General features: G+C 47.0%; 2 protein-coding genes across 6 annotated transcripts in view; one reads left to right on the top strand and one right to left on the bottom strand.

Moving 5' to 3' along the window:
- The first annotated feature begins 798 nt into the window (after positions 1-798).
- Positions 799-17,814, top strand: LOC307210713 (transcription factor Sp5-like). Its single transcript, XM_079966859.1, has 2 exons — positions 799-966; positions 16,779-17,814. Exon 2 carries the CDS (start codon positions 16,902-16,904, stop codon positions 17,709-17,711), a length of 810 nt encoding a protein of 269 aa, XP_079822985.1. The 5' UTR covers positions 799-966; positions 16,779-16,901; the 3' UTR covers positions 17,712-17,814.
- A 5,136-nt stretch (positions 17,815-22,950) lies between these two features.
- ARHGEF25 (Rho guanine nucleotide exchange factor 25) overlaps positions 22,951-25,733 on the bottom strand; it is a 75,522-nt gene continuing 72,739 nt past the window's right edge. For all 5 annotated transcript variants that reach the window (XM_079966690.1, XM_079966687.1, XM_079966689.1 and 2 more), the window contains one exon: positions 22,951-23,456. In XM_079966690.1, coding sequence (XP_079822816.1) covers positions 23,346-23,456 — 111 coding nt within the window. In that variant the 3' untranslated portion in view covers positions 22,951-23,345. The remainder of the gene's footprint in view (positions 23,457-25,733) is intronic.

Here is a 25,733-nt window from a genome sequence, read left to right as displayed (position 1 = left end):
CTTCTGTTGGGCAATTTGAGACTCTGGTCTTAATGATATTAGCTTCCACACTTTGGATGGTATTGCGTATTCAGTGGCGGATCTTGGGCTCTCAAATTTCAGCGGCACCCTGTGCGACGCCAAAATTCAGCACCCCTCCGCCTTTGGTGCTCTGTTCTAAATCACAGTTGCAGCCTCCCTGTGCACCCAGTGCGACCAAACCCTCCATGCTCCCCTAAATCCGCCTCTGTACATGTTGACTTCACTTGCTTTAAAAATGTGCCAAGGGCAGCGCTGCTGCAGTTTGGGGGCCCTCCTGCTCATTTTGCTGAGTGGGGCCCTGGACTTCTGCTCCTCAGTCCTGCCCTGGGAGCACCCCTGTGCTGATTTCCACAGCGATGGGCACACGGGCCGTCATAACATGCGCAAGCCGCGCTGCACCGAACGCCTAAGTGGTTGCATTTAGGAATCGCGTACCTGCCTCTGGTTTGCCCCTTCTCTCCTCCCCGTCCCGCTGCCCTGGCCCTGTACCTTTAAAGAGATAAAAAGAGAAACCTCCGCTATCTTGATCGCACCAGCCCCATCAACCCCTTTTGCATCCATAACAAGCACCCCAGCGGGGGAGCCCGCCACTTAAAGGAGATCTAGCCAGGCCCCTCTTTGAAATCATTCCATCTATTTTAATGATTGGTTCGCTCCCCGACTTCAAAGGCGCCTCCAATCGCCACTCCTGATAGGCTGAAGGGAAGCCAAAAAAAACAAAAAGGGAAGGAAAGGAAAGAGGGGGAGGCAGGGGATTGGAGTAGGATCACAGGAGGAAAAAGATGTAGACTGAGGAGAAAAAGAGGAATTTCAGAGAGAGGAGGAAGCGGGCTGTTTTCCCACCTCTATCGGAAGACCATGCGCTCCCTTCCATGGATAGTTTCGGGTGACCCCTGATGGAAACTGTCTTTGCAGAACTCGGACATCACACACTCCTCCTTGCAGGTAAGGAGAGTCTGCGAGGGGCCGGGAAGAGGAGCCACATTGGTTGGTTGGCTGGTTGGCTGGTTGACTGAGTGCAGAAATCCAACAGGTGATGATGCTCTCTGCACAAAGGTGAAGCAGTGGGGAAAGCTTCACCTGTTGATTTTTCTGCCTGACAAGCAGTTGTGAAAGAGCACAAGTGGAATCAGCTAGGAGTGGGAGGAGAAATTGCAGCCTCTTCAGAAATAAATTCCATTAAGATCAGTGAAACTTACTCTCAAAAAAGTGTCCTGAGGACTGCACTCTCAAGAGTGGCAATAAAATAAAGAGATTTTAGTATGGAAGAGGTACAGAAGTTTCGTTGTGATTAAAATGCTTGTGGCTCTCCGATTATGATAATGTTGAGACGCTCAAAGGAGCATAACAAGGGGCATGCGGGGGGGGGGGGGAGCAGAAACAAACTAAATAACTGTAATCTTATTGGTCAGGACTGGTATAGCTCTGATTTGGCATTCTCTTAAAATTTCAAAACAGGGGAGGTGGTTATTATTGGTGTGTAAACTTTGGAAGTGCACAGAACTCTTTGTTATGCAGAATGGCAAGGTGGCTCATTCCTGGAATCTGTGGAATCAAAACTCCCAGGTCTGCAAGGGATCTGAAAAGCATCCCGTCAGACCCTACTGCAGAATCCGCCATGCATTTAACCTCAAGGACTCTTGCTTTCGAAATCACTTAAACTTCCCCTGATCATAAGCTTCTCACACCAAAACCACATTCCCATTTCAAGGAATAGCCTGTCAATCACTCTGAAGGATAAGTGTAGATTCAGAAATGTGTGCCCATCTTATATCAAAATACACTGGTCCTGGGGTGAGGCAACTGTGGATTTAGACAAAACAAACAGGGGGATCCTTTACCTTTGGACTCTGCCGTGATTTTGTTGGGATATTTGGAAGGACAGCATAGCAGACCACCAGTAAAGCTGGTTTTTACTTTTGTGGTTTCATTTACCTAGGATCTTGGTTCCACAAGAATTGGAAAGTGCAAGCCTCCCTACTATGTGTGAGTGGTTATCAAAAACCTAGAAATTAAAATGGTTAAATTTGATGTATAATGTTTAGTTTAAAGGTAGGAAAATAATGTCTTGAATTCAGGCAACATTTTAAAATATTTGCTCAATTTGGGACCCAATATAGCAATCTTTGGACAGATGATAATCAAAACCATTCCTATTTACTGTGATGTATCATAAATATTGATTGTGTCCCAATATTTGCTTTTATTTTTAAAAAATGTTCTAATGCAGATACTGCTTTATCTGTTTTCTTTTGTGAGGTCAGAACGGTATGAACTGTTTATACACAGTCTCTACAGTATAAAAGAAAACAAGGTGTCTCTCGAGAATTTTATTATCACACGTAGCTTAGTACCATGATCTGCTTTCTGCTTTGCTTGCAGAAAGTCCAGGTAGCAAGGATTTGATAGCAAGTGATGGAGAGTTGCTGCCAGCCAGTTTGGGCAGGAGTAGAGCAGCCTCCCCCAACCTGGCACTCTCCAGATGTTGTTGGGACTTCAGCTCCCATCAATAGCAGGCAGCACAGTCAATGGTCAGAGGTGATGGAAGGACACCAAGCTGGGAGAAAATACTAGGCTAGATGGGCAAATAGCCTGAGCTCTGTTATAAGACCTTCCTATGTTCCTGTGAGGGTGGACAGTAATTTTTTTCATGCTTGGATCAAGCTCATTAAACTGTGTGCAGCTAAAGGTCTAATAATAATAATAATAATAATAATAATAATAATAATAATAATAATTTATTTCACACTTCTGAGAAAGTGCTTAAATGCATCATCTCAGTTATCTTGACAATAGGCCTGTAAGGCATTATTACGTATATTAATTATTATACTAATAGCATTATATTACCTCCATATTGGAGATGGGGACTGAGATCAAAATATAATGCTTGTCTCAAAAAGCCGCCGGATGCATTCTTAGCAGAAGGAACTTCTTAGTGCCATGCAGCCCAGTATAATGGATGTACCGGTACCTAATAAGAAAACAAGTTCCTGGATTTTTTTGGGGGGGAGAGTGGTGTCTGCTCAGGGAAGTAGCCTTTAACTTATTTTGGAGAGGGTGGCACCACCTTTAAATGAATAAATGTTGTTTCTGGGAGATAAATTCTGTTTTCTGAGAGCTGCTAGAAGCAGCTTTGACAGTAGAGGCATGGAACACTTTCCACTTCCAAACTGAAAATGTAAGTTTATTTACAACTGCAGTCCTACAGCACAATCCTATACATGTATAGCCAGGAAGGAAGCCCAATTTCCAATATACATTTGCTCAGGAAAAATCCCTCCATTGGGACTTACTCCCAGGAAAACTGGGACTCATACACTGACAGTTGTTTATTCATTTCTGACTTGGTTGCTGCAACTCTGCCTGCTGCTTGTAGGCTCAATATTAAAATCTGCCTGCCTTCTAGGGATAAGCTCCTTTGTTACGCTCAATAGTAATAATTGGGTATATTCACTTCTTACATGACTGATACTGTCTTCTTGCATCAAAGTCTTTGAATCCCTGCCAAGACAGATCCAAGTTCTGTGCCATTCTATATCAAACTTTTGATACCAGCGCTCTGAAAAAGGTCCCCCCCCCCACCAGATTAAGATGTGAGACACACTCCACCTAAACATTTGGAAAGATACATGTTTCCTCAATCAGCTTCCAGAACAATGAGTGGTCATCTTCCCCACAACTGCAAAGTAATCCTGTTAATATTCCCTCCTGGAGTTCCCTCAGAAATAAGTCTGCTTGAATTCAATGAAGCTTACTTCATAGTAAGTGTGCATTAGGAATTGTAACATTAATATTGTTTTCAGGGTGTGCCTGTAATTGTCAGATAAGCAACAGGGGAAGGGTGGGTATCGTGTGGCCCTCCAAACAGCTGGAGGGCACCACTTTGGCGACCCCTGTCTCTAGCTTGCCCCGGGCATTAATTTTTCAGGAGTACCTAGTTGACCACTAGAATGGATTGTTGGTTTTGTCCTGCACAGGGAGTTCTTTTATGCATATAATCTGAACCTTCTGGCAGATGATTATTCCTGTGCTAACTAAAGAACAGCAGTTCCACAGGGAAAGGGTTTTGCTGATGTTCTAACATGAGGCTGATGATAGGCAGTGAATACTTAACTATCTCCTTGCAGATCTGAGGGATAAGAAACAAAAAGGAGGAAGGAGGTATCTATGTTAAATACTTTGTAGTTGTCCTCAGGGTCTCTACTGTAAGTCCCTTCTAAATAAGGCTCAATCAAGATCATAGAATCATAGAATTCTAGAGTTGGAAGTGTCCCTGAGAGTCATCTAGACCAGCCCCTGCAATGCAGGAATCTCAAATGACAAATGCCCATCCAACCTCTGCTTAAAACCCTCCAAGGAAGAAGATTCCACTGCCTCCTGAGAGAGTCTGTTCTGCTGTCGAACAGCTCTTACTGTGAGAAAGTTATTCCTGTTGTTTCGTTGGAATCTCCTTTCTTGTAACTTAAAGCCATTGGTTTGGGTCCTACCCTCCAGAGTAGGAGAAAACAAGCTTGCTCCATCTTAGCATGAGTCAACAGTGTGATGCAGCAGCAAAAAAAGCTAATGCTGTTCTAGGCTTCATCAACAGAAGTCTAGTGTCCAGATCAAGGAAAGTAATAGTCCCACTCTCTTCTGCCTTGGTCAGACCACACCTGGAATACTGTGTCCAATTCTGAGCACCACAATTTAAGAAGGATGTTGACAAGCTGGAGCGTGTGCAGAGGAGGGCAACCAAGATGATCAAGGATCTGGAAACTAAGCCTTATGAGGAGCGCTTGAAGGAGCTGGGTATGCTTAGCCTGGGGAAAAAGCAGACTGAGAGGAGATATGATAGCCATCCTCAAATATCTCAAGGGCTATCTAAAAGAAAATGAAGCAAGCTTTTTTTCTCCTGCTCTGGATGGTAGGACTTGAACCCATGGCTTCAAGTTACAAGATAGGAGATTCTGAGTAAACATCAGGAAGAACTTTCTGAAGGTAAGAGCTGTTTAACAGTGGAACGGTCTCCCTTGGCAGGTTGTGGACTCTTGGCAGGTTGAGGGCTTTTAAGAAGAGGTTGGATGGCCATCTGTCAGGGATGCTTTACCTGAGATTCCTGCATAGCAGGGGATTGGACTAGATGACCCTTGAGGTCCCTTACAATTCTACAATTCTATGATTCTATGATCTTCCATGTGACCTTGAGATATTTGAAGATGGCTATCATAGCTCCTCTCAGTCTCCTCTTTTGGTGCCCAGTGCAGAAAAACCAGCTGGCCGCTCTGATCCCTCATGTTGACAAAAAACACAATTTTGAAAAATGGACAGTTTGCTGTTGTTACAGTAGCATCTTAACATTTTTTTGCACAAATGAAATAAACTCCATCATGGACACAAGCCCTTTGGTTATCATATGGACAAAATAATGCTTTTGGCTCCTTATGAGTGGGTAGTGCTTCTCCCCAAACCAGTTTTTTTTAAAAAAAGAGAGATCTAGGTCTTCTTTGGATGATCAGCCAAAATACGCTTTAAGAAAGTCCAGCCTTTCTGGATTTGCAGGGCTGTCCCACATTCAAAAGTAGCAGAGAAGTATGGAACCCATACCTAATCTATGGGGGACTGGGAATGGTATAGCCATGCTACACTAAGGGATCGTGTCCATCACTTTTTTGGAAAATGAATCAGGCAAGCTGTAAACTTGTCAGGGGGAGGGGGAAGTCACATAAAAATTTAAAAACAAAAACCTCTCCAAAATGCAAAAAGTTCACAGAATTGCAGGATATGATTTCAGAAATGCCATGTTTTCTGTAGTTCCTGGGGACTCCTGCACTCCAGTGGATAGAGCAGAGAACAGTTCTGTCTTTTATTATTATTATTTTTAAAATACATTAATATATATGTATATATGTATATCCCCTTCATGGATCACTGCCTTGCCATGGCGAAGGGGCTTGAATAACTCAGAGAAGCTATGAACTATGCCGAGGAGGGCACCCAAGATGAACAGGTCATAGTGGAGAGTTTTGACCAAACATGATCCACCTGGAGGAGGAACCGGCAAGCCACTCCAGTATCCCTGCCAAGAAAACTCCATGGACAAAGACAACAGGCATATAAAAGTTATGACGCTGGAAGATGAGCCCCTCAGGTCGGAAGGCGTCCAACATGCTACTGGGGAAGAGCGGAGGACAAGTACAAGTAGATCCAGAGTTGATGAAGCGGCTGGGCCAAAGCCGAAAGGACGCTCAGTTGCGGATATGCCTGGAAGTGAAAGGAAACTCCAATGCTGTAAAGAAAAATATTGCATAGGAACCTGGAATGTGAGAACCATGAATCTGGGTGTCAGAGCTGCCCAAGGTCCCAGATCACAAAGGACCAACGCCAGTTCTTGCTATATACAAAAGTCTTTATTAAGGTTCAGTTTCAATTTCAAAGCCGCGGCGCGCAGCTCTACGTCTCAACCCTAGACCGCTGAAGTTCCGTCTGAATCTCCTCCCCCCAGACACCAGTTCAAGACCCTAGCCTTGCTCCACCTCCTCCTTTGCTCCTTTCTCCTCTGGGTCCGTCTGCCCGCTGGGCTGTCGCCCTTTCTGGACTCTTCTGATGCTGATTCCCCAGATTCTTCCCCCTGCTTCCGGCGTGCTTTAGGACCTGGCTCCCAATCCGAGCTCCCTGCTGTCCCGTGCGCCTGTACCTTTGAACTTGGCGCGCGCGCCCAGCTGGCAACCTTCCTCCTGACCGTTACACTGCTCCTGTCACTGCTTCTCCCTTCGGGGGGGCTAGCTGGGTCTGACTCCCCCCCCCCCGTTCCCTCACTCAGCGATAGGGGCGTGGTCAGCCCTGACTCATCTTCTCTCCCCACTGGAGGGGAAGCCGGCCCTGACACGTGGGACTCTTCCCCCCCGCTACGCTCTGGTGGGGAAGCTGGTCCCGATCTCCAGCTGCTGCTTTGGGAGTCGCTGCTGGCCCCTTGCTTCTGGTGCGTCCCTCCCGGGACCCCCCTTGCCCTGGCCATTGGTGCCCCCTTCTGGGAATCTTCCGAATCGCTGGAGAAGCTCATGGAATCTCTCGGGCCACTGTCATACTCTCCTACGCTGCCCTCGGATTGTTCCCCTTCGCTCTCCGCCTCCTCTCTCCCCTGTGCCTCTGCTCCCGAACCCCTGACACTGGGTAAGTTGGATGTGGTCAAAAATGAGATGGCAAGAATAAATATTGACATCCTGGGCATCAGTGAACTAAAATGGACGGGAATGGGCGAATTCAGTTCGGATGACCATCATATCTACTACTGTGGGCAAGAAACCCGTAAAAGAAATGGAGTGGCCCTCATAGTCAACAAAAGAGTGGTGAAAGCTGTACTGGGATACAATCTCAAAAATGATAGAATGATCTCGATACGAATCCAAGGTAGACCTTTTAACATCACAGTAATCCAAGTTTATGCACCAACTACTGGTGCTGAAGAAACTGAAATTGACCAATTCTATGAAGACTTACAAGACCTTATAGAAGTGACACCAAAGAAGGATGTTCTTCTCATTATAGGGGATTGGAATGCTAAAGTAGGGAATCAAGAAATAAAAGGAACAACTGGCAAGTTTGGCCTTGGAGATCAAAATGAAGCAGGGCAAAGACTAATAAAGTTCTGTCAAGAGAACAAGCTGGTCATCACAAACACGCTTTTCCAACAACACAAGAGACGACTCTACACATGGACATCACCAGATGGGCAGCATCGAAATCAGATTGATTATATTCTCTGCAGCCAAAGATGGAGAAGCTCTATACAGTCAGCAAAAACAAGACCTGGAGCTGACTGTGGCTCAGATCATCAGCTTCTTATAGCAAAATTCAAGCTTAAACTGAAGAAAGTAGGAAAAACCACTGGGTCGGTAAGATACAATCTAAACCAAATCCCTTATGAATACACAGTGGAAGTGAGGAACAGGTTTAAGGATTTAGATTTGCTGGACAGAGTGCCTGAAGAACTATGGATGGATGGACAATGCTACCACTCAGTGGATTTGTAACTGGCTGACTGACCGAACCCAAAGGGTGCTCATCAATGGTTCCTCTTCATCCTGGAGAAGAGTGACTAGTGGGGTGCCACAGGGTTCTGTCTTGGGCCCGGTCTTATTCAACATCTTTATCAACAACTTGGATGATGGACTCAAGGGCATCCTGATCAAATTTAATAATAATAATAATAAATTTTATTTATATCCCGCCCTCCCCAGCCTAAGCCGGGCTCAGGGCGGCTACCAACAATAAAACAGTACAAAAGTACAGCACAAACAACACTCTAAAATCATTCATTATAAAATTAATTAAATTCAAGCCACTGGCCACCATTGGGCCAGAGCTCCGTGAAGATTGCCAAGGGAGGGAGTCAGGCTGTGCTCTGGCCAAAGGCCTGGCGGAACAGCTCTGTCTTGCAGGCCCTGCAGAAAGATGTCAAGTCCCGCAGGGCCCTAGTCTCTTGTGACAGAGTGTTCCACCAGGTCGGAGCCACAGCCGAAAAAGCCCTGGCTCTAGTTGAGGCCAGCCTAACTTCTCTGTGGCCTGGGACCTTCAAGATGTTTTTATTTGAAGACCGTAAGTTTCTCTGTGGGGCATACCAGGAGAGGCGGTCCTGTAGGTACGAGGGTCCTAGGCCATATAGGGCTTTAAAGGTTAAAACCAGCACCTTAAACCTGATCCTGTACTCCACCGGGAGCCAGTGCAGCTGGTATAGCACCGGGTAAATGTGATCTCGCAGCGAAGACCCCGTAAGGAGTCTCGCTGCAGCATTCTGCACCTGCTGGAGTTTCTGGGTCAGTCTCAAGGGCAGCCCCACGTAGAGTGAGTTACAATAATCCAGTCTGGAGGTGACCGTCGCGTGGATCACAGTGGCTAGGTCAGGGCGAGAGAGGTAAGGAGCCAACTGCTTAGCTTGGCGGAGATGGAAAAATGCCGCCTTTGTTATAGCTGCAATCTGCGCCTCCATGGAAAGGGAGGTGTCGAAGATTACACCCAAACTCTTAACAGACAGTGCTGGCACTAATTGCGCCTCCGCAAGAGATGGGAGTTGCCCCCCCAATCCCATATTGTCCCATCCCAGCCACAGGACCTCTGTCTTCGAAGGATTTAGCTTCAACCGGCTCCCATGTAACCATCCAGCCACAGCTTCCAAACATCTGGTCAGTGTGTCTGGGGCCGAGTCAGGATGGCCATCCATCAACAGATAGAGTTGGGTGTCATCGGCATACTGATGGCAACCCAGCCCAAAACTCCGGACAAGCTGGGCGAGGGGGCGCATAAAGATGTTGAAAAGCATCGGGGAGAGTATCACAGCCTGAGGTACTCCACACACCAAGGAGTGGCGCGATGACAATTCCCCCCCAAGCGCCACCCTCTGTCCCCGACCAGAGAGAAACGAGCGCAGCCATTGAAGGACTGTGCCCTGGATCCCCACGTCAGCAAGGCGGTGGTCCAGAAGTTCGTGATCGACCATGTCGACAGCTGCTGACAGATCTAGAAGAATCAGCCGCCCTGACCCGCCTCGATCCAGCTGTCTATGAAGATCATCTGTTAGGGCAACCAGAGCCGTCTCGGTCCCATGACCAGCGCGGAAGCCGGACTGGAATGGATCCAGAGCCGATTTTTCACCCAGAAACCCACCAAGCTGTTCAGCAACCGCTCTCTCAATCACCTTACCCAGGAACGGAAGATTCGAAACCGGGCGGTAATTGGATAGATCTAAAGGATCTAATAGGGGACGCGGGTGGCGCTGAGGGTAAAACCACAGTGCCTAGGACTTGCCGATCGTATGGTCGGCGGTTCGAATCTCCGTGGCGGGGTGAGCTCCCGTCTTTTGGTCCCAGCTCCTGCCCACCTAGCAGTTCGAAAGCACCCTTAAAGTGCAAGTAGATAAATAGGTACCGCTTTATAGCGGGAAGGTAAACGGCGTTCCGTGTGCTGCGCTGGTGCAGGCTCACCAGAGCAGCGATGTCACACTGGCCACGTGACCCGGAAGTGTCTGCGGACGGCACCGGCTCCCGGCCTCTAGAGTGAGATGAGCACACAACCCTAGAGTCTGTCAAGACTGGCCCGTATGGGCAGGGGTACCTTTACCTTTACCTTTTAAAGGATCTAATGATGTTTTCTTTAAGAGTGGGCGCACCACTGCCTCCTTCAGTTCCCCTGGGAATGTCCCCGTGCCAAGGGACAAATTGATGATATCCCCCAGGAGGGCCCACACCTCATCTTGACACGCTCTAATCAGCCAAGACGGGCACGGGTCGAGAGGACAGGTGGTGGGCTTTCCATCTCGGAGGAGTCTGTCCACATCGGCTGGGGATATCCGGTCGAAGTGGTCCAATACTGGACCCGAAGACAGTCGAGGGGCCTCTAGTTCCTTTATTGTATCCAAATTGGCAGGGAGGTCATGGCGGAGCAACAAGACCTTCTCCGCAAAAAAGCTCGCAAATGCCTCACAGCTGTGTGTCAAATTGTTATTTAAAATTGGCTGTCCCTCAAGGGACGTTAAAGACCTGATTATACTAAATAATTGCGCCGGGCGAGAGCTAGCGGATGCAATGGAGGCCGAGAAGTAAGACTTCTTAGCAGCCTTCACCGCCATCTCGTAGGTTTTCATAAAAGCCCTATAAGATGTTCTTGAGGCTTCGTCACGGGCACCCCGCCATACTCGCTCTAGCCGTCTGAGGTCCCGCTTCATTTTCCGGAGCTCCTCGGTAAACCAGGGAGCCCAGTTTCTGCGGGGTCGCAGAGGGCGCTTCGGTGCGATCTCATCGATGGCTGCCAGGAGCTGGATATTCCAGTCCTCAACAAGCTCAGTCAATGAGTCGCCAGGGGGAGCAAGGTCCCGCAAGGCTTGACGGAATCTATCAGGGTCCATCAGCCTCTGCGGGCGAGCCCAAATCGGCTCGCCACCTAAGCAGGGTGGGGGTGGAAAGTCAATCCTGGCTTTCAGAGCGTAGTGATCAGACCATGGCACCTTCATCGAAGGAGACATGATCACATCTATACCTACGCCAAAGATCAAATCCAGCGTGTGGCCTGCTTGATGTGTGGGGCCCGAAACAAACTGGGAGAGCCCTAGTGTCGCCATGGAAGACACCAGGTCCAGAGCCTGTGAGGAGGGAGTGGCATCAGCATGGATGTTGAAGTCCCCCAATACCAATAGGTTAGGGAACTCCAAGGCCCAGCTGGCCACCGCCTCCAATAGGTCTGACAGGGTGGCTGCTGGTGCGCTAGGTGGCCGGTACACCAGCCAGACAGCCAAGCTCTCCTCGGAGCCCCACACTAGGCCAACACAATCAATGCCAGCGATCGATGGCGATGGTAGAGCCCTGAAAGGACAATCTTCCCGGATTAATAATGCCATCCCTCCCCCCCGGCCCACAGTCCGGGACTGGTGGAGGACAGAGAAACCCTGGGGCGCCATCTCTCGTAAGGTAACTGTTGCCCCTTCACGCACCCAGTTCTCCGTCACACAAGCCAGGTCGACCCCCTGCGAGATAAAGAAATCTCGCAGGGTGGCGGTTTTGTTGCCTGTAGACCTGACATTGCACAGCACCAGTGACAGAGGTGAGTAATCCTTGCTCACCCTACCCTCGTCCCTCGGGATGAGGTGCAGATTGGAAGGGGTACGAGCATATCCATATCTCGATCCCCTTCGCCTATAACATCTGCCCCTACCGCCATACCTCCCTCGCCCCTCTATGGTAGCAATCCCAAGCCTCATAGTAGCCTCCATTGATGGGAGGGGTGGCTAACACCCCAGAGGACAGGATCACACTTCAAAACAACCTTGACAGATTAGAGAACTGGGCCAAAACAAACAAGATGAATTTTAACAGGGAGAAATGTAAAGTATTGCACTTGGGCAAAAAAAATGAGAGGCACAAATACAAGATGGGTGACACCTGGCTTGAGAGCAGTACATGTGAAAAGGATCTAGGAGTCTTGGTTGACCACAAACTTGACATGAGCCAACAGTGTGGCGCGGCAGCTAAAAAAGCCAATGCAATTCTGGGCTGCATCAATAGGAGTATAGCATCTATATCAAGGGAAGTAATAGTGCCACTGTATTCTGCTCTGGTCAGACCTCACCTGGAGTACTGTGTCCAGTTCTGGGCACCACGGTTCAAGAAGGACACTGACAAACTGGAACGTGTCCAGAGGAGGGCAACCAAAATGGTCAAAGGCCTGGAAATGATGCCTTATGAGGAACGGCTAAGGGAGCTGGGCATGTTTAGCCTGGAGAAGAGGAGGTTAAGGGGTGATATGATAGCCATGTTCAAATATATAAAAGGATGTCACATAGAGGTTGTTTTCTGCTGCTCCAGAGAAGCAGACATGGAGCAATGGATCCAAACTACAAGAAAGAAGATTCCACCTAAACATTAGGAAGAACTTCCTGACAGTAAGAGCTGTTCGACAGTGGAATTTGCTGCCAAGGAGTGCGGTGGATTCTCCTTCTTTGGAGGTCTTTAAGCAGAGGCTTGACAACCATATGTCAGGAGTGCTCTGATGGTGTTTCCTGCTTGGCAGGGGGTTGGACTCGATGGCCCTTGTGGTCTCTTCCAAATCTATGATTCTATGATTCTATGGAGGCTTGCAACATTATACAGGAGGCAGCAACGAAAACCATGCCAATGAAAAAGAAATGCAAGAAAGCAAAGTTGCTGTCCAATGAGGCCTTACAAATAGCGGGGGAGAGAAGGCAAGCAAAATGTGAGGGAGATAGTGAAAGATACAGGAAATTGAATGCAGATTTCCAAAAAATAGCAAGGAGAGACAAGAAGGCCTTCTTAAACAAGCAATGCAAAGAAATAGAGGAAAACAACAGAACAGGAAGAACCAGAGATCTGTTCAAGAAAATTGGAGATATGAATGGAACATTTCGTACAAAGATTACCATAATAAAGGACAAAAGTGGTAAGGACCTAACAGAAGCAGAAGACATCAAGAAGAGGTGGCAAGAATACACAGAGGAATTATACCAGAAAGATATGGATGGCTCGTACACCCCAGGTTGTGTGGTTGAGCCAGACATCCTGGAGAGTGAAGTCAAATGGGCCTTAGAAAGCACTGCAAATAACAAGGCCAGTGGAAGTGATGGTATTCCAGCTGAACTATTTAAAATTTTAAAAGATGATGCCGTTAAGGTGCTACACTCAATATGCCAGCAAGTTTGGAAAACTCAGCAGTGGCCAGAGGATTGGAGAAGATCAGTCTACATCCCAATCCCAAAGAAGGGCAGTGCCAAAGAATGCTCCAACTACCGCACAATTGCACTCATTTCACACGCTAGCAAGGTTATGCTTAAAATTCTACAAGGAAGGCTCAAGGAGTATGTGGACCGAGAACTCCCAGAAGTGCAAGCTGGATTTAGAAGATGCAGAGGAACTAGAGACCAAATTGCAAACATGTGCTGGATTATGGAGAAAGCTAGAGAGTTCCAGAAAGACATCTACTTCTGCTTCATTGACTATGCAAAAGCCTTTGACTGTGTCGACCACAGCAAACTATGGCAAGTTCTTAAAGAAATGGGAGTGCCTGATCACCTCATCTGTCTCCTGAGAAATCTCTATGTGGGACAGTTAGAACTGGATATGGAACAACTGATTGGTTCAAAATTGGGAAAGGAGTACGACAAGGCTGTATATTGTCTCCCTGCTTATTTAACTTATATGCAGAATTCATCATGCGAAAGGCTGGGCTGGATGAATCCCTAGCCGGAATTAAGATCGCCGGAAGAAATATCAGCAACCTCAGATATGCAGATGACACAACCTTGATGGCAGAAAGTGAGGAGGAATTAAAGAACCTTTTAATGTGGGTGAAAGAGGAGAGCGCAAAATATGGTCTGAAGCTCAACATCAAAAAAACAAAGATCATGGCAACTGGTCCCATCACCTCCTGGCAAATAAAAGGGGAAGAAATGGAAGCAGTGAGAGATTTTACTTTCTTGGGCTCCATGATCACTGCAGATGGTGACAGCAGCCACGAAATTAAAAGACTCCTGCTCCTTGGGAGAAAGGCGATGGCAAACCTAGACAACATATTAAAAAGCAAAGACATCACCTTGCCAACAAAGGTCCGTATAGTCAAAGCTATGGTTTTCCAAGTAGTGATGTATGGAAGTGAAAGCTGGACCATAAAGAAGGCTGATTGCCGAAGAATTGATGCTTTTGAATTATGGTGCTGGAGGAGACTCTTGAGAGACCCATGGACTGCAAGAAGATCCAACCTCTCCATTCTGAAAGAAATCAGCCCTGAGTGCTCACTGGAAGGACAGATCGTGAAGCTGAGGCTCCAATACTTTGGCCACCTCATGAGAAGAGAAGACTCCTTGGAAAAGACCCTGATGTTGGGAAAGATGGAGGGCACAAGGAGAAGGGGACAACAGAGGACGAGATGGTTGGACAGTGTCCTTGAGGCTACCAGCATGAGTTTGAGCAGACTGCGGGAGGCAGTGGAAGACAGAAGTGCCTGGCGTGCTCTGGTCCATGGGGTCACGAAGAGTCAGACACGACTAAACGACTAAACAACAACATATATGTATATATCAAAACATGGAAAGAGTTCACAAAATTATATAGTTCACATGGGTAAAGGGGGTTGTGCCATTTAGCAATGTCATCAGCACCTTCTAATAGAAATCCATGCAGTGATGGGAGATGAACAGCAGGAATTGGTGCCTGGATGTGGGCAGCTAGACTTCAAAAAGTGTTGGCCCTGGTACAGAGAGGTGGGAGGGGGTCATTTGGTGCCACTTCAGGTAGAAAACTGTCTTGGGCTAGCACTGTCCAGCTTGCTGAATTTGGGCAAGATTTGGGCAAAATGAAAGAACCACCAATCAATAGTTATTTAATTTATTTATGTATTTTTACTGCCACCAGAGGAGGAGGGGAGAGATGGGGGGGGGTCTGTCTCACGTGCCAGACTAACATGACTGGCCTTGGGTACTATGTGTCTTGACTTCTGGATGTTGGGAGACGGGCGCTATTTGCTGTTTCACCTCAGGCAGCAAAATGTCTTCGACCAGCCTTGATCCCCCACAGCATGAAAGGTAGTTTGAGCATAGCCAGTTTGGAAATTTGAAAGCTTCCAAAAACACAGAGGGAAACAGAAGCCACCTTTCCCTCTCCCTCATTTATTTCTGCTCATCTCTTTGCTTTGTGGCTAATTTGCTTTTTAACAGAAAGGGTAATTTAGAGGTGGAGAACCTGCCTTGCATGCAAAAAGTTCCAGGTTTTGTCTCCAGGTATGGCTGGGATAAGACACCTGGCCAAAACCCTGGTGAGCCACTGCCAGCCAGTGTTGGCAGCACTGAGCTCAATAGACCAAGGGACTGACTGTGCATAAGGCGACTTCATATGCTTCTGTTTAGGAGAGGAAGGAGGTGGGAAGGTTATTCTGGCACCAGATAGTGCAAGTGAAATAGTAACCCTTTGTTCCCATATAAATTTGCAGGGAGGAATGTCTGTGGAGTTATGAAAATTTAACCTGAAACACAGTTGTAAGAATCTGCTGGAAGTAACATTCTGGTAATAATCAGAAGTACTAGTTGTAAAAATAAAAAAATTGCAGATAGCTGTGTTGGTCGAGGAGCAAAAATCCCAAATCTACTGTAGGGCAATACCTTTATAAGGTCGGGTCAAAATACTAAAAAGTCATCAGAAACATTTGGAGTTCTCCAAAACTCTTATTCAGACTGGATATTAGCCAAAATTGGTGGGGGCAGTGAGGGAGAGAGAGTAGGGCATTGTGTTAAAACTCCAAAGAGTGCCGTCTGTGACATTATTATTATAGCACACAGGAGAAGTTCTGTGGTCATCATTTTCTTCTAGGCTCTGCTAGGAAGTTTTACGTTGCAGTTTTTCCTTATGTTTTTTGTTTTGTTTTAATTGTTGTATTTTGTATTTTTAAAAAAATATGTTCTGTACAATTTGTTTTTCCTGTGGGTTTTTCTTTTTGTAAGACATCCAAAGCATTTATTGATGTTGTGCTTCTTCTCTATTTTGATTGTTTGATTGGCATCCAGCCTGAAGAAGAGTTTGGGAAAACTCGAAAGCTTGTTCATTTACTTGGTAACATTTTTGGCTGATGCTAAGGAAAGGTACTACTGTAGAGTAGCTTTTGTTTGTAGACATATTCCTGTAAGAGAGCCAGTACCAAAAGTGAATAGCACACTTATGAACTGGTTGCACTTCTGAAACCAGTCTCCTGCCACCTGTGGTACATGAACGACTGTATTATGTTCTAAGAATATTCCCAGGTGCCCTGCCTTAGTGGTGCATCTGCTCAGTACCTGCTTTGCCCCATATGGGGAGGTGAGGGTCAGGAATGATTGCCCAGTCACAGTTCCTGTTGTAGCAGCTGCTGAACAAAGCCTGGAATGTCACATAGCACTCCTGAAGCAGTGGAGATCTCTCTCTCTCTCTCTCTCTCTCTCTCTCTCTCTCTCTTGCGTGTGTGTGAATGCAGTTACCAATTGTAGTGCTAGAATGGGGAACCTGATCCCATACAGATGTCCTTGCAATCCAACTCCCACCAGTTCCAACCAACATGGCTGATACTTTGTTCCCCATCCCTGCTGTATTGCTAGCCATGTAGACACTTCTAACAGGAACAAAGAGACATTTATGGGAGATGAGGTAGTCTACTTGAGCAGCGTTTCGGGCCCAGAACAATTATGTTTTAGGAATTAGGGATTATTGAAATCAATGTTGTTGCTCAGTCCTTTTTCCTTCTCTCTGCTTCAGGGCTGGACCTGCAACTCCTCTCCAGAGGACGCCACGGCCTGCCACCCCAGCTTGACTTTTGTAGCCGTGCCCACTGCTCCCCATTTATCAGCAAGCAGTTCAGGAGCTTATGAATCTGTGGGGATGTTCCAACTCTGGAGCAATGAGGTCCCATCAGGCTCACACACAACCATGGCTTTTGGGCTGCCCAAGGTTCCCTACCACGGGCAAGGGCCAGCGAGCAGTGGCTCTGCTCATGAAATGCCCCTGACTCCGCCAGCTGAGCCCACCTACTCCTTTGAGCTGTCGCCTGTCAAGATGCTGGCACCCACAATGCCACACTCTTATGCCTTCCCAGAGGCCCAGGACTTCTCTAGCTTTTTGCAAGGGCCCCGGCCTTTGGGCCCAGCTCCTCCTCCAGGAACCACCTCCACGGATGATGGCCCTTGGTGGAGCCTGCAGCAACCAGGCAACTTCTCTCTGGGCCGGCCGCTGGTCCTAAGCCCCCAGCCCCCTCTTGCTGCTCTCCTGCAGGGCACTCCCAAGGGGCTCCTGGGTACCACTCGCCGCTGCCGCCGCTGCAAGTGCCCCAACTGCCAGGCAGTGAATGGAGCCAGCGAGGAGCCAGGCAGAAAGAAGCAACACATCTGCCACCTGCCAGGCTGTGGCAAGGTCTATGGCAAAACGTCCCACCTGAAGGCCCACCTCCGCTGGCACGCGGGCGAACGCCCCTTCATCTGCTCCTGGCTCTACTGTGGGAAAAGTTTCACCCGCTCGGATGAGCTGCAGAGGCACCTTCGGACGCACACAGGCGAGAAGCGCTTCGGCTGCCAGCTGTGCCCCAAGAGGTTTATGCGGAGCGACCACCTAGCAAAGCATGTCAAGACCCACCAAGGAAAGCGAATGCGGGGCATGGCCATGGTGGCAGCAGCAGGGGGCATCAAGCAGGAGTGATGTTGAGGGGATGGAGGGGGCAGAAATGGAGCCCAAAGGGTGGAGGTGGGTTCAAGGAAGCAATGAGAAGACTGAGGTGCTCCTGAGCTAATTCCACTCCCTGTCCCAGCCTATTCACCACCTCAGTCCCCCCACCCAAAGGACCACAGGAACTGTAGTTTGGTGAGATGCTGTGGATTCTTGGGCCCCGACATTCCATTGGAAAAGGGAGTTAAATCAATCTAAACCAGAAGCGTTGAAATGCACTGTCACTGGCTTAGAATCCCCTCTTCAAATGCATGCATTGAAATGCTGGAGAAAGCCTACCTGCCCACATCCGTATCTACAAAGCTACAAGTGAATGCAGACTCCTATCTCCATGCTGGTACTGATGAGGGGGTTGAACTCAATTCAGCATGCTTGTTCTATGCAAGCCACATACCAGCACAGGTGGACACAGTTCACCCAGAAGCAGTAGTGGTGGTGGTAGTGTCCTCATATCCCCTTCTCACCACCAAATGCATATTATTCACAGCACAGCACTGGGGGGAATATCCCCTATGTCTATAAACACTTGATATTGGTCCATGGGAATTTGAAATATTTCCCCATCTTTGTGTTGGCCTCTCTGCTACAAACCAGATCCTTGCTTCAAAACATGCAATGCTGGTATCTGGGACCTTGAATGGTTTTTGCAGTCCTCTTTCCATACCACATGGTTCCCATGCTTTGTTTTTCACTACAAGGTGCAGTTCATGCACACAGTTGAGGTTCCTGGACTGTACACTTCGGACAGCAGGTGGGGATTTTCATGACTCAATGTTCTCCCTCACCCCATATGATGATTATATATAATATCCTGTTTTGTAAACTGGCATTCAATCACAGTTCCTCATTTCAGAGAAAATGGGAAGTCTGGTTTAAACAACCAAGATCCCCAGTGTGCACAGGGTGGAGAGGAACGAGCAAAAGGAGGGGCGGCAGAACCTGATGCTGGTTCTTGACTTTATTAATCATGATAGATGCAGTCGGGTGAAGTTCTAGAAAGGCTAGAGTGTGGGGGAAGGACAAGGTGGTGGGGAGGTCGGCACTGTGTGTCTGCACTGAGGTTAATGCGGCACTCCTGCCAGTTCCTTTGCACAGCACCAACCTTCACACACTGCCTTTCCCCTCCCACTCTCCATCCCCGCAAGGAGCAGCAGCAAAGCCACTACCAGGAAGTCAGGTAAGTGCATTCATCCCACCCGACTCTGCTACTGCACATCAATGTAAAAATGCATGCATATACAAGCTCCCTCCCAGCAGCAAAGTGGCAGATTCAGAAGTGCAGGCTCCCTTCATAACAGTCATAGCTGTGCCTCCTCAACATCTGTGCCCCCTTCTAAGATAATGCAATGACCTCATAGTTATGCTATACAACAGTGTGTTCCCAAACTTGGGTCTCCAGCTGTTTTGGACTACAACTCCCATCATCCCTAGCTAGCAGGCCCAGTGGTCTGGGAACATGGGAACTGTAGTCCAAAAACATCTGGAGACCCAAGTTTGGGAAACACTGCTATAAAACAATAATAGGGATGCATTGTGATGATGGATGCAGATCTCCATGTGTTGCCCTTCAGCTAGACTTACTATTTTCTGTGCCCATACATGGGTAAATGATTTGGAGAGCTCAAATATCTTCTTTCAGGGTGACTTAAAGTGTGTCTTCTGTGAAGTTCCATTGTATGTTGCAGAACTTGCACACCACTCTCTGGAAACTGAAGTGGCCACTGCCAGCCTGTGTCAGGGAAAGAGGTGTGTGGGCTTGGCGGCAGCAATGCTAACAGGCTGAAGGCAGAGGCAGGATCCCAGCTCCTACCTGATCTTCGCTGCAGAAGGCCTCGTTCCAGAGGGCAGTCGCTGCAGACCTCCCATGCACTCTCCTCTCGCTTCACACGGCACTTCTGCTTCCAGGGCACAGCAGGTCAACGTCGCCCTCCCAAGCATGCATGTGTGTCCCCCCCCCAAAAAAAAACCCCAAACCCGGACATTTCCTGTTAAATGTAAAAATCTGCCAATGGGCATGTTGGCACCCCAAAAGAGGACATGTCCAGGAAACCCCAGACATATGGCAACCCTAGGGTTACAGGGTTGGGCATCCCCATTCCTTACTCATAATCTGGTCTTTTGCTTCCTTTCCTTTTTTGCTGTTCTAACCAAAACATCATATCCTGATGTGAATCTTGTTTCTCGCGGATGCCACACAGGAGGAACCAAAGCCTAAAATTATGAAGCCAGCAAATGCCACTGTAGATGCCACAATCCCATCACATGTATTTTGCCTGGGCCCAATCACATGTAAAGCAAGGGCTGAGGGGCGTCTGCCTCAGGCAGCTAAATTTGAATGTCATAAAAGGGTAGCAAATGGCCAACTCTTTAATGTAATTATTGAATTTTAACCCCCAGGGAGATGACCTTGTGGGATTTTCTGCCTCGGGTGACAAAACAACTTGGTCAGACTTGGCACTAGACACCTTTTGACATTAGGGGAGGCGCAGTGGTTGCTGCTCTGCCTCAGGTGGCAAAATGTTTTGGGGTGGACACAGGTGAGGGTGGGGGCTACGCTTCAACACAAAATGGAAGCACAATCTCCTCCCCCCCCCCCATCATTTTCCTTTCCTCCTTTCTAAGCAGTTTCCTCTCAGCCAGCGCCTGACACCTGAAGGGACCCAGGCAGGTGGGAAACGACTTAAGGCTACACAGGTGGGCTCCCTCCCCCGCCCAATGCTGGTGTAACGAGTATTTCTGATTTTCCTGCTCTGAATTTCCTCCGCCTTTCTATGTCAACAGCACAAACACATGTTCAACATACACACAGTTTCCCCACCTATCTAGTTTGGTCCCAAGAGAAAACAAAGATAATGAAGAAGACTACAGAGTGCCATTTTGTTTCTTCCTAGAGCCAAAAGGAAGACAGGACGATCCGCGCATTAATCCTTTAATGCAGGTGCTCTCTACAACATTACAGAGAGGCATCATGTTGCCTGAGGTGAAGTCAGGGGCAGTACACCATGCCTTCCTCAGCCCCCATTTTGCCTCTCTGTAACATTACAGGGACGTCTACCTTTTTTAATACCCCTCCAGTTTTTAAAAACATCTTTTTTAAAGTAAACAAGCACACCTAGGGGTAGCACTAATGCTAATTCTTCCTGCCTTCCTGCAAGTGCCAGGTTGCTACTTGCAGGTAGTACTTTAAACAAGGAGCAAAACATTCAAAAACATGTTCAGCTAGATGTGGTAGTACACTCTGGAGCCAGCAGTCCACCCCCTCACCCTGTCTAATGAGCAAATCACCAGAACACACATCTCGTCTGAAGAGAGACTCAACACAGCACACTTTTGAGTATTTTTCTCACATGGCAGAGCTTTTGACAACTCATTATTTGTGTAGGGCAGTGCAAAATAAGCCAAACAGCCATTGTAGCCAAGGAAGGTTCTACGTTCCAAGTGCAGGAAAGAAGTGCAAAACTGCTTAATTGAAAATAGCTTTTTGTGTTTCTTGCTGCAGATTTCACAGGCAGGTCTGTAACACCAGCAGCATCATTTGAGCAGATCCTCCTTTGTTAAAATAGGCCGCGCTGCCTTTGATGTGTAAAAGAGCCGAGCTTCATTCATTTGCATCTCTGCACTTCTGACTTGTTAAAAAGAAGGGAGTTGATAGAAGAAGCCATTCTTCCTGACCCTTTCCTCTGTCAGGTAGACCAAATCCTATTAACAGGCAACAGCACAATGGGATTGCCCAGATTTGGGAGTTTTCCTTGATGTCTGTTCTGATGTTAATGGGAGATAACAGAGAAGTCCCTTAGCATGATCATTCCAAAACATTTTTCTGCTTGAAGTAGAGCAGCCAGTGGTGTCAACGTACTGAATATTTTGGCACCTGAGGCTGAAAACCGTCAACTGCCTCTCCTTCAGAATGAAAATGCAAAACCAATAAATGAAGTACTGTGGTAACAAAACATGCTGACCTGCCTTGTGAGCCCAAATCAGGTTCCAGTGAGGGGCAAAAATTGACTGGAATGGCAAAAGGATATTTGGAATCAAGCTAGTAACCTGATTCTGGAAGTCAGATATATTCATAGGCAGCGCTGTGTGTCTTTTGTAGGCTTTCCTATACTCCACACAAGTCGCCATCCCACAAACATTTTTAAAGGTTTTTAGTCCTTTTGGTTTCAAAGTATAACTTGAGAACCTGGGGGCAGCGTCTGCTGAAACTGAAGGAACCACAAGGAGGCTTTTGGCTTGGATCAAGCTTCCGCCCCTAGATATGGTCTTTTACCCTGTCTCAAACAACTGTTGTGGAGAAAGTGTTGCTTGGGGGTACAAGCACCAAATAATGGTCCCTGGTAATTACCACAGTGTTTGTGCATGCAGAAGAGAAGACTTGACTACTTAAGCTCCATCTGCACTGATGCAAACACACACACACTACTTCCTAATATTTTTCCTTAACATCACATTTGCCCATGAGAATTGATCTTCACCTTCACCTTCAAATGTGCTTCCTTCTCTTGCACTCTGTGAATTATCTGGGATAAGTTTAATATAATAATGCCAAGGCTGCACACAGCCAAACACATGTACCACACAATACAGATTCGTATTTTCAGAAATTGGGCAAAAATGTACAAATGGCAAAATTTAAGTCGTCAACTGTGAACAGCAAACACAAGCTTAAAGTAGCTGGACTACTCCACAGTAAACATGAAGCAGCGACTGGGAAAGGGTGTCTGCTTCTGTGTTTAACCAACCAACCAGCCATTTAAAATGTACCTGCAATGTTCACAACTTAGCAGTATCACATATGTATCTTGTCACTTATTGTGAGTTCAAAAGTAAACTTTGAACTGGGTCTAACTTCCTTAGGCTAGCCCATTCTTTCAAAAAACAGAGTGGGGGGAAACACTCTTGGGCAAGATTCTAAAATTGCTAATAAAGGTGGTTCCCTTCTTCATGTGTCAGAGGCTAAGGGCCATTTTTCATTTCTAATTACAGATATATGTGTATGTATATGCATGTGTGTACACACACACTCTCTCTCTGTATATCTCTTCAGTGCTAGGAGGGGAAGCAGTGTAAAGGAAGATGTTGTGAAACTGGCCAACAAGGTTTGCCCTAAATAAAGTGCAAGGCCAAGAGAAGGGGATCTAGCACATGGTGCACAAGTTACTCATGGAAGAGCCTGCAAGAAGACAGAGATGTCCTGGAGCCATTTGTCTCCTTGTTTGTTTTAACTAAAATCTTTATTATTACAACAAACAAAATAAAATTCTCAATTCACACAATCCAACTCCCTCGTCCAAGAGCCCCGACCTGAAGCCCGTACAGCCCCACAGCATGCATATACAGGGGTCTGGAGAAAAGGGAAGGGCCACCAGCGGCACTCTCTGATCCCAATGTGGGGGTTCTGCGCCCCTTTCATAGGATGGGGGGTGTCTGGGCAAACAGAGCAGGACCAGAGGGCAGCAAGAGTTTGCATCATGCTGCTGCTGTGTCTCTCTTTCCCTTGGAGACAGCAGAAGGAGGGAGGGTGGGAGAAGGAGAGGGAAGAGCTAGTTAGATCAGTCAAAGCCCCCACCCCACTGGTCTGACAGGGGCTTTCCCACAGTCCAAGAGTCACAGCTCATCCTCGTCAAGTTGGGCAAGTTGAGCACAGCCTTGAGGGAAACTGATTTCCGGGACTTCGGGATCAGGGAGCAGCGGCCTGGCGTCGTCATCACTTTGGGCCTGTCAGGGACAGAGGAACAATGAAAACTCTGGAAAGGTTCCTGAGACGTATTTTGCAAGACTCCCACCGCAGAGCTCCTGCCACGGCACACATATTGGCTTTATCTTATCAACAGGTAAGACAGTGTAATACTTTGGTTCAATATATCTACTACGGGGTAATCCAATTCTGTGCTGCGAAAAGCTGCATTCTGCATTCTGTATAAATTATGCAAATTAATCATCTTAAGTACTGCCTTGCTGGATCAGGCCAAAGTGCATCAAATCCAACATTTTGTGTCTCAGCAGCCGCCAACATGATGCCTCTTTGAAACACGCAAGGCAGGGAATGAAGGTGATGGCTTTTCCTGTTGTTGCCAACACTTAGATCTAGTGTTCAGAGATATTCTGGCATTCTGCCTCTGTCCACAGTGTGGGGTTTGCAGCCAAATGTATGTTTTGCTAGACAAGACAGGGCTAGTACACAAAAAGTGCACTTAAATTTCCTAGAGAGGACGCTCTGTGTGCTTACTTCCCTTGCCTCCGCTGGCTGGAATTCTGTAACCACGGAGATAATCTTTTATACTTCATCCTGTCTCTGAGAAGAGACTCTTTCTACCATGTTTCGAAACTGATCAAATGTGTATCTGGGAGGTCCAGACAGATGCAGCCTATAGAAGCCAACTTTTGTATTTTGTACCTGATAAGTTTTATTACCTGTGTTGTATCTGCTGCCTGCATTGAAATGTAATTGTTTATCTTACTAAAACATGTGGTTCATTCTCTGCAGCAGGGCTGAAGAGGGGGGAGGTCAGCAAACCTCAAATAAAAGGGACAAAAAGCTGTAATTGCCCAATTCCTAAATTTTAGTAAGCTGCAAAAATGTATACAGTACGTGTTTTACTTTGTTAAATGGCTTAACAGCCCACTTTTTCTATGTCTCCCACATATGTGGGATACAAAGTTTAACTTTTAATCTACAGATTTAATTCTCAATTCGTCTCCTATATCAGTGATTTTCAACCTTGTTTCTTTGGATCACACTTTCAGAATAGAAATTTTCTTGCACCACACCATTTTTTTATTGATAAGAAATACATTGGGACAGCGATTCTAGATCACAACTATGATTGTTCTCAGTATCACTTTATGCTCTTGCTCTCGTTTTGGAAATATATCTATCCACATATTGCAAAAAAATTTTTTTTGATACTATGCTATAATGAAATGTTTCTTTTGTTCTCCTTGAATCTTCCTGTCATGTTTGCCATCCTCTCCTTGTGCCACAGCCTTTGAGAAGCAATGTCCTACATACACAGAGGTTCCTTTTAACTAACAACTATCAGTTGTGTATAACAAATTTGCCCATATATACTTACTCAGGCTTACTCTCAATCAGGGATGAGGAACCTGTGGGCCTTCAGATGTGTTGGACTCCACCTCCATCATGGGCAATAAGGGCCTTAATGGCTACTAGTCACGGCAGCTTCAGTATCGAAGATTGTACACCTCAGAATACCAGTACCTGGTATCTCGGAAGCACAAGTGGGAAGAATGTGCTGTTGCGCTTAAAGGATCAGCTTATGCATTTCCCATAGGTTCCTGATTGGCTGTGAGTACAGGATGCTGGGCTAGAAGGGCCCTTGGGGGCTCATCTTATGGCAGGCATAGGCAAACTCTGCCCTCCAGATGTTTTGGGACTACAACTCCCATCATCCCTCACTAACAGGACCAGTGATCAGGGATGATGGGAATTGTAGCCTCAAATATCTGGAGGGCCGAGTGTGCCTATGCCTGTCTTATGCTCTTACATTCCAATCAGCCCCAGCCAGCAAAGCCAATGATCAGAGACGGTGGGAGTTGCAGTCCAACAGCTTCTCGAGAGCCACAGTTTCTTCATTTCTGCTCTAAAGCAAAACCAAAGATAAGAGCATAAGACAGCTCATTAGGCAATGTCTGCCCATGTTCTCAGCCTGAGAGTGGAGCAGATTGCAGATAAATGGAAGGAAGAAAAGTGTATATGGCATGCTTTCAAAATCTCTTGTGGGAAGGAAAGCACAGCATCAAAAAGCTTTCCAGAAATAAAATTACTGGCATATGAATGCATCAGCAATGGTAAACGACGCAAGAGAGGGGGACATAGTCTACTAACACAGCAATGAATTTCAGACTGTGTTTTGGGGAACCCTGGGATTCTTTTGGAAGAATGTCAGTGGTTTCTCATTGGGAAGGCCACTATAGGCAGAAGCTTTGAATTCTGCAACCTGTGCCAGATTCTGCATTTTTTCCTAGGCTTCT

This window comes from Podarcis cretensis (genome assembly GCF_951804945.1).
Source record: "Podarcis cretensis genome assembly, chromosome: 2".
Lineage (NCBI taxonomy): Eukaryota > Metazoa > Chordata > Lepidosauria > Squamata > Lacertidae > Podarcis > Podarcis cretensis.
This window is presented reverse-complemented; position numbering and strand designations above follow the sequence as displayed.

Excerpts from the sequence above, each read along its gene's own strand:
- LOC307210713 (XM_079966859.1), top strand. The coding sequence starts at position 16,902 with ATGTTCCAACTCTGGAGCAATGAGGTCCCATCAGGCTCACACACAACC.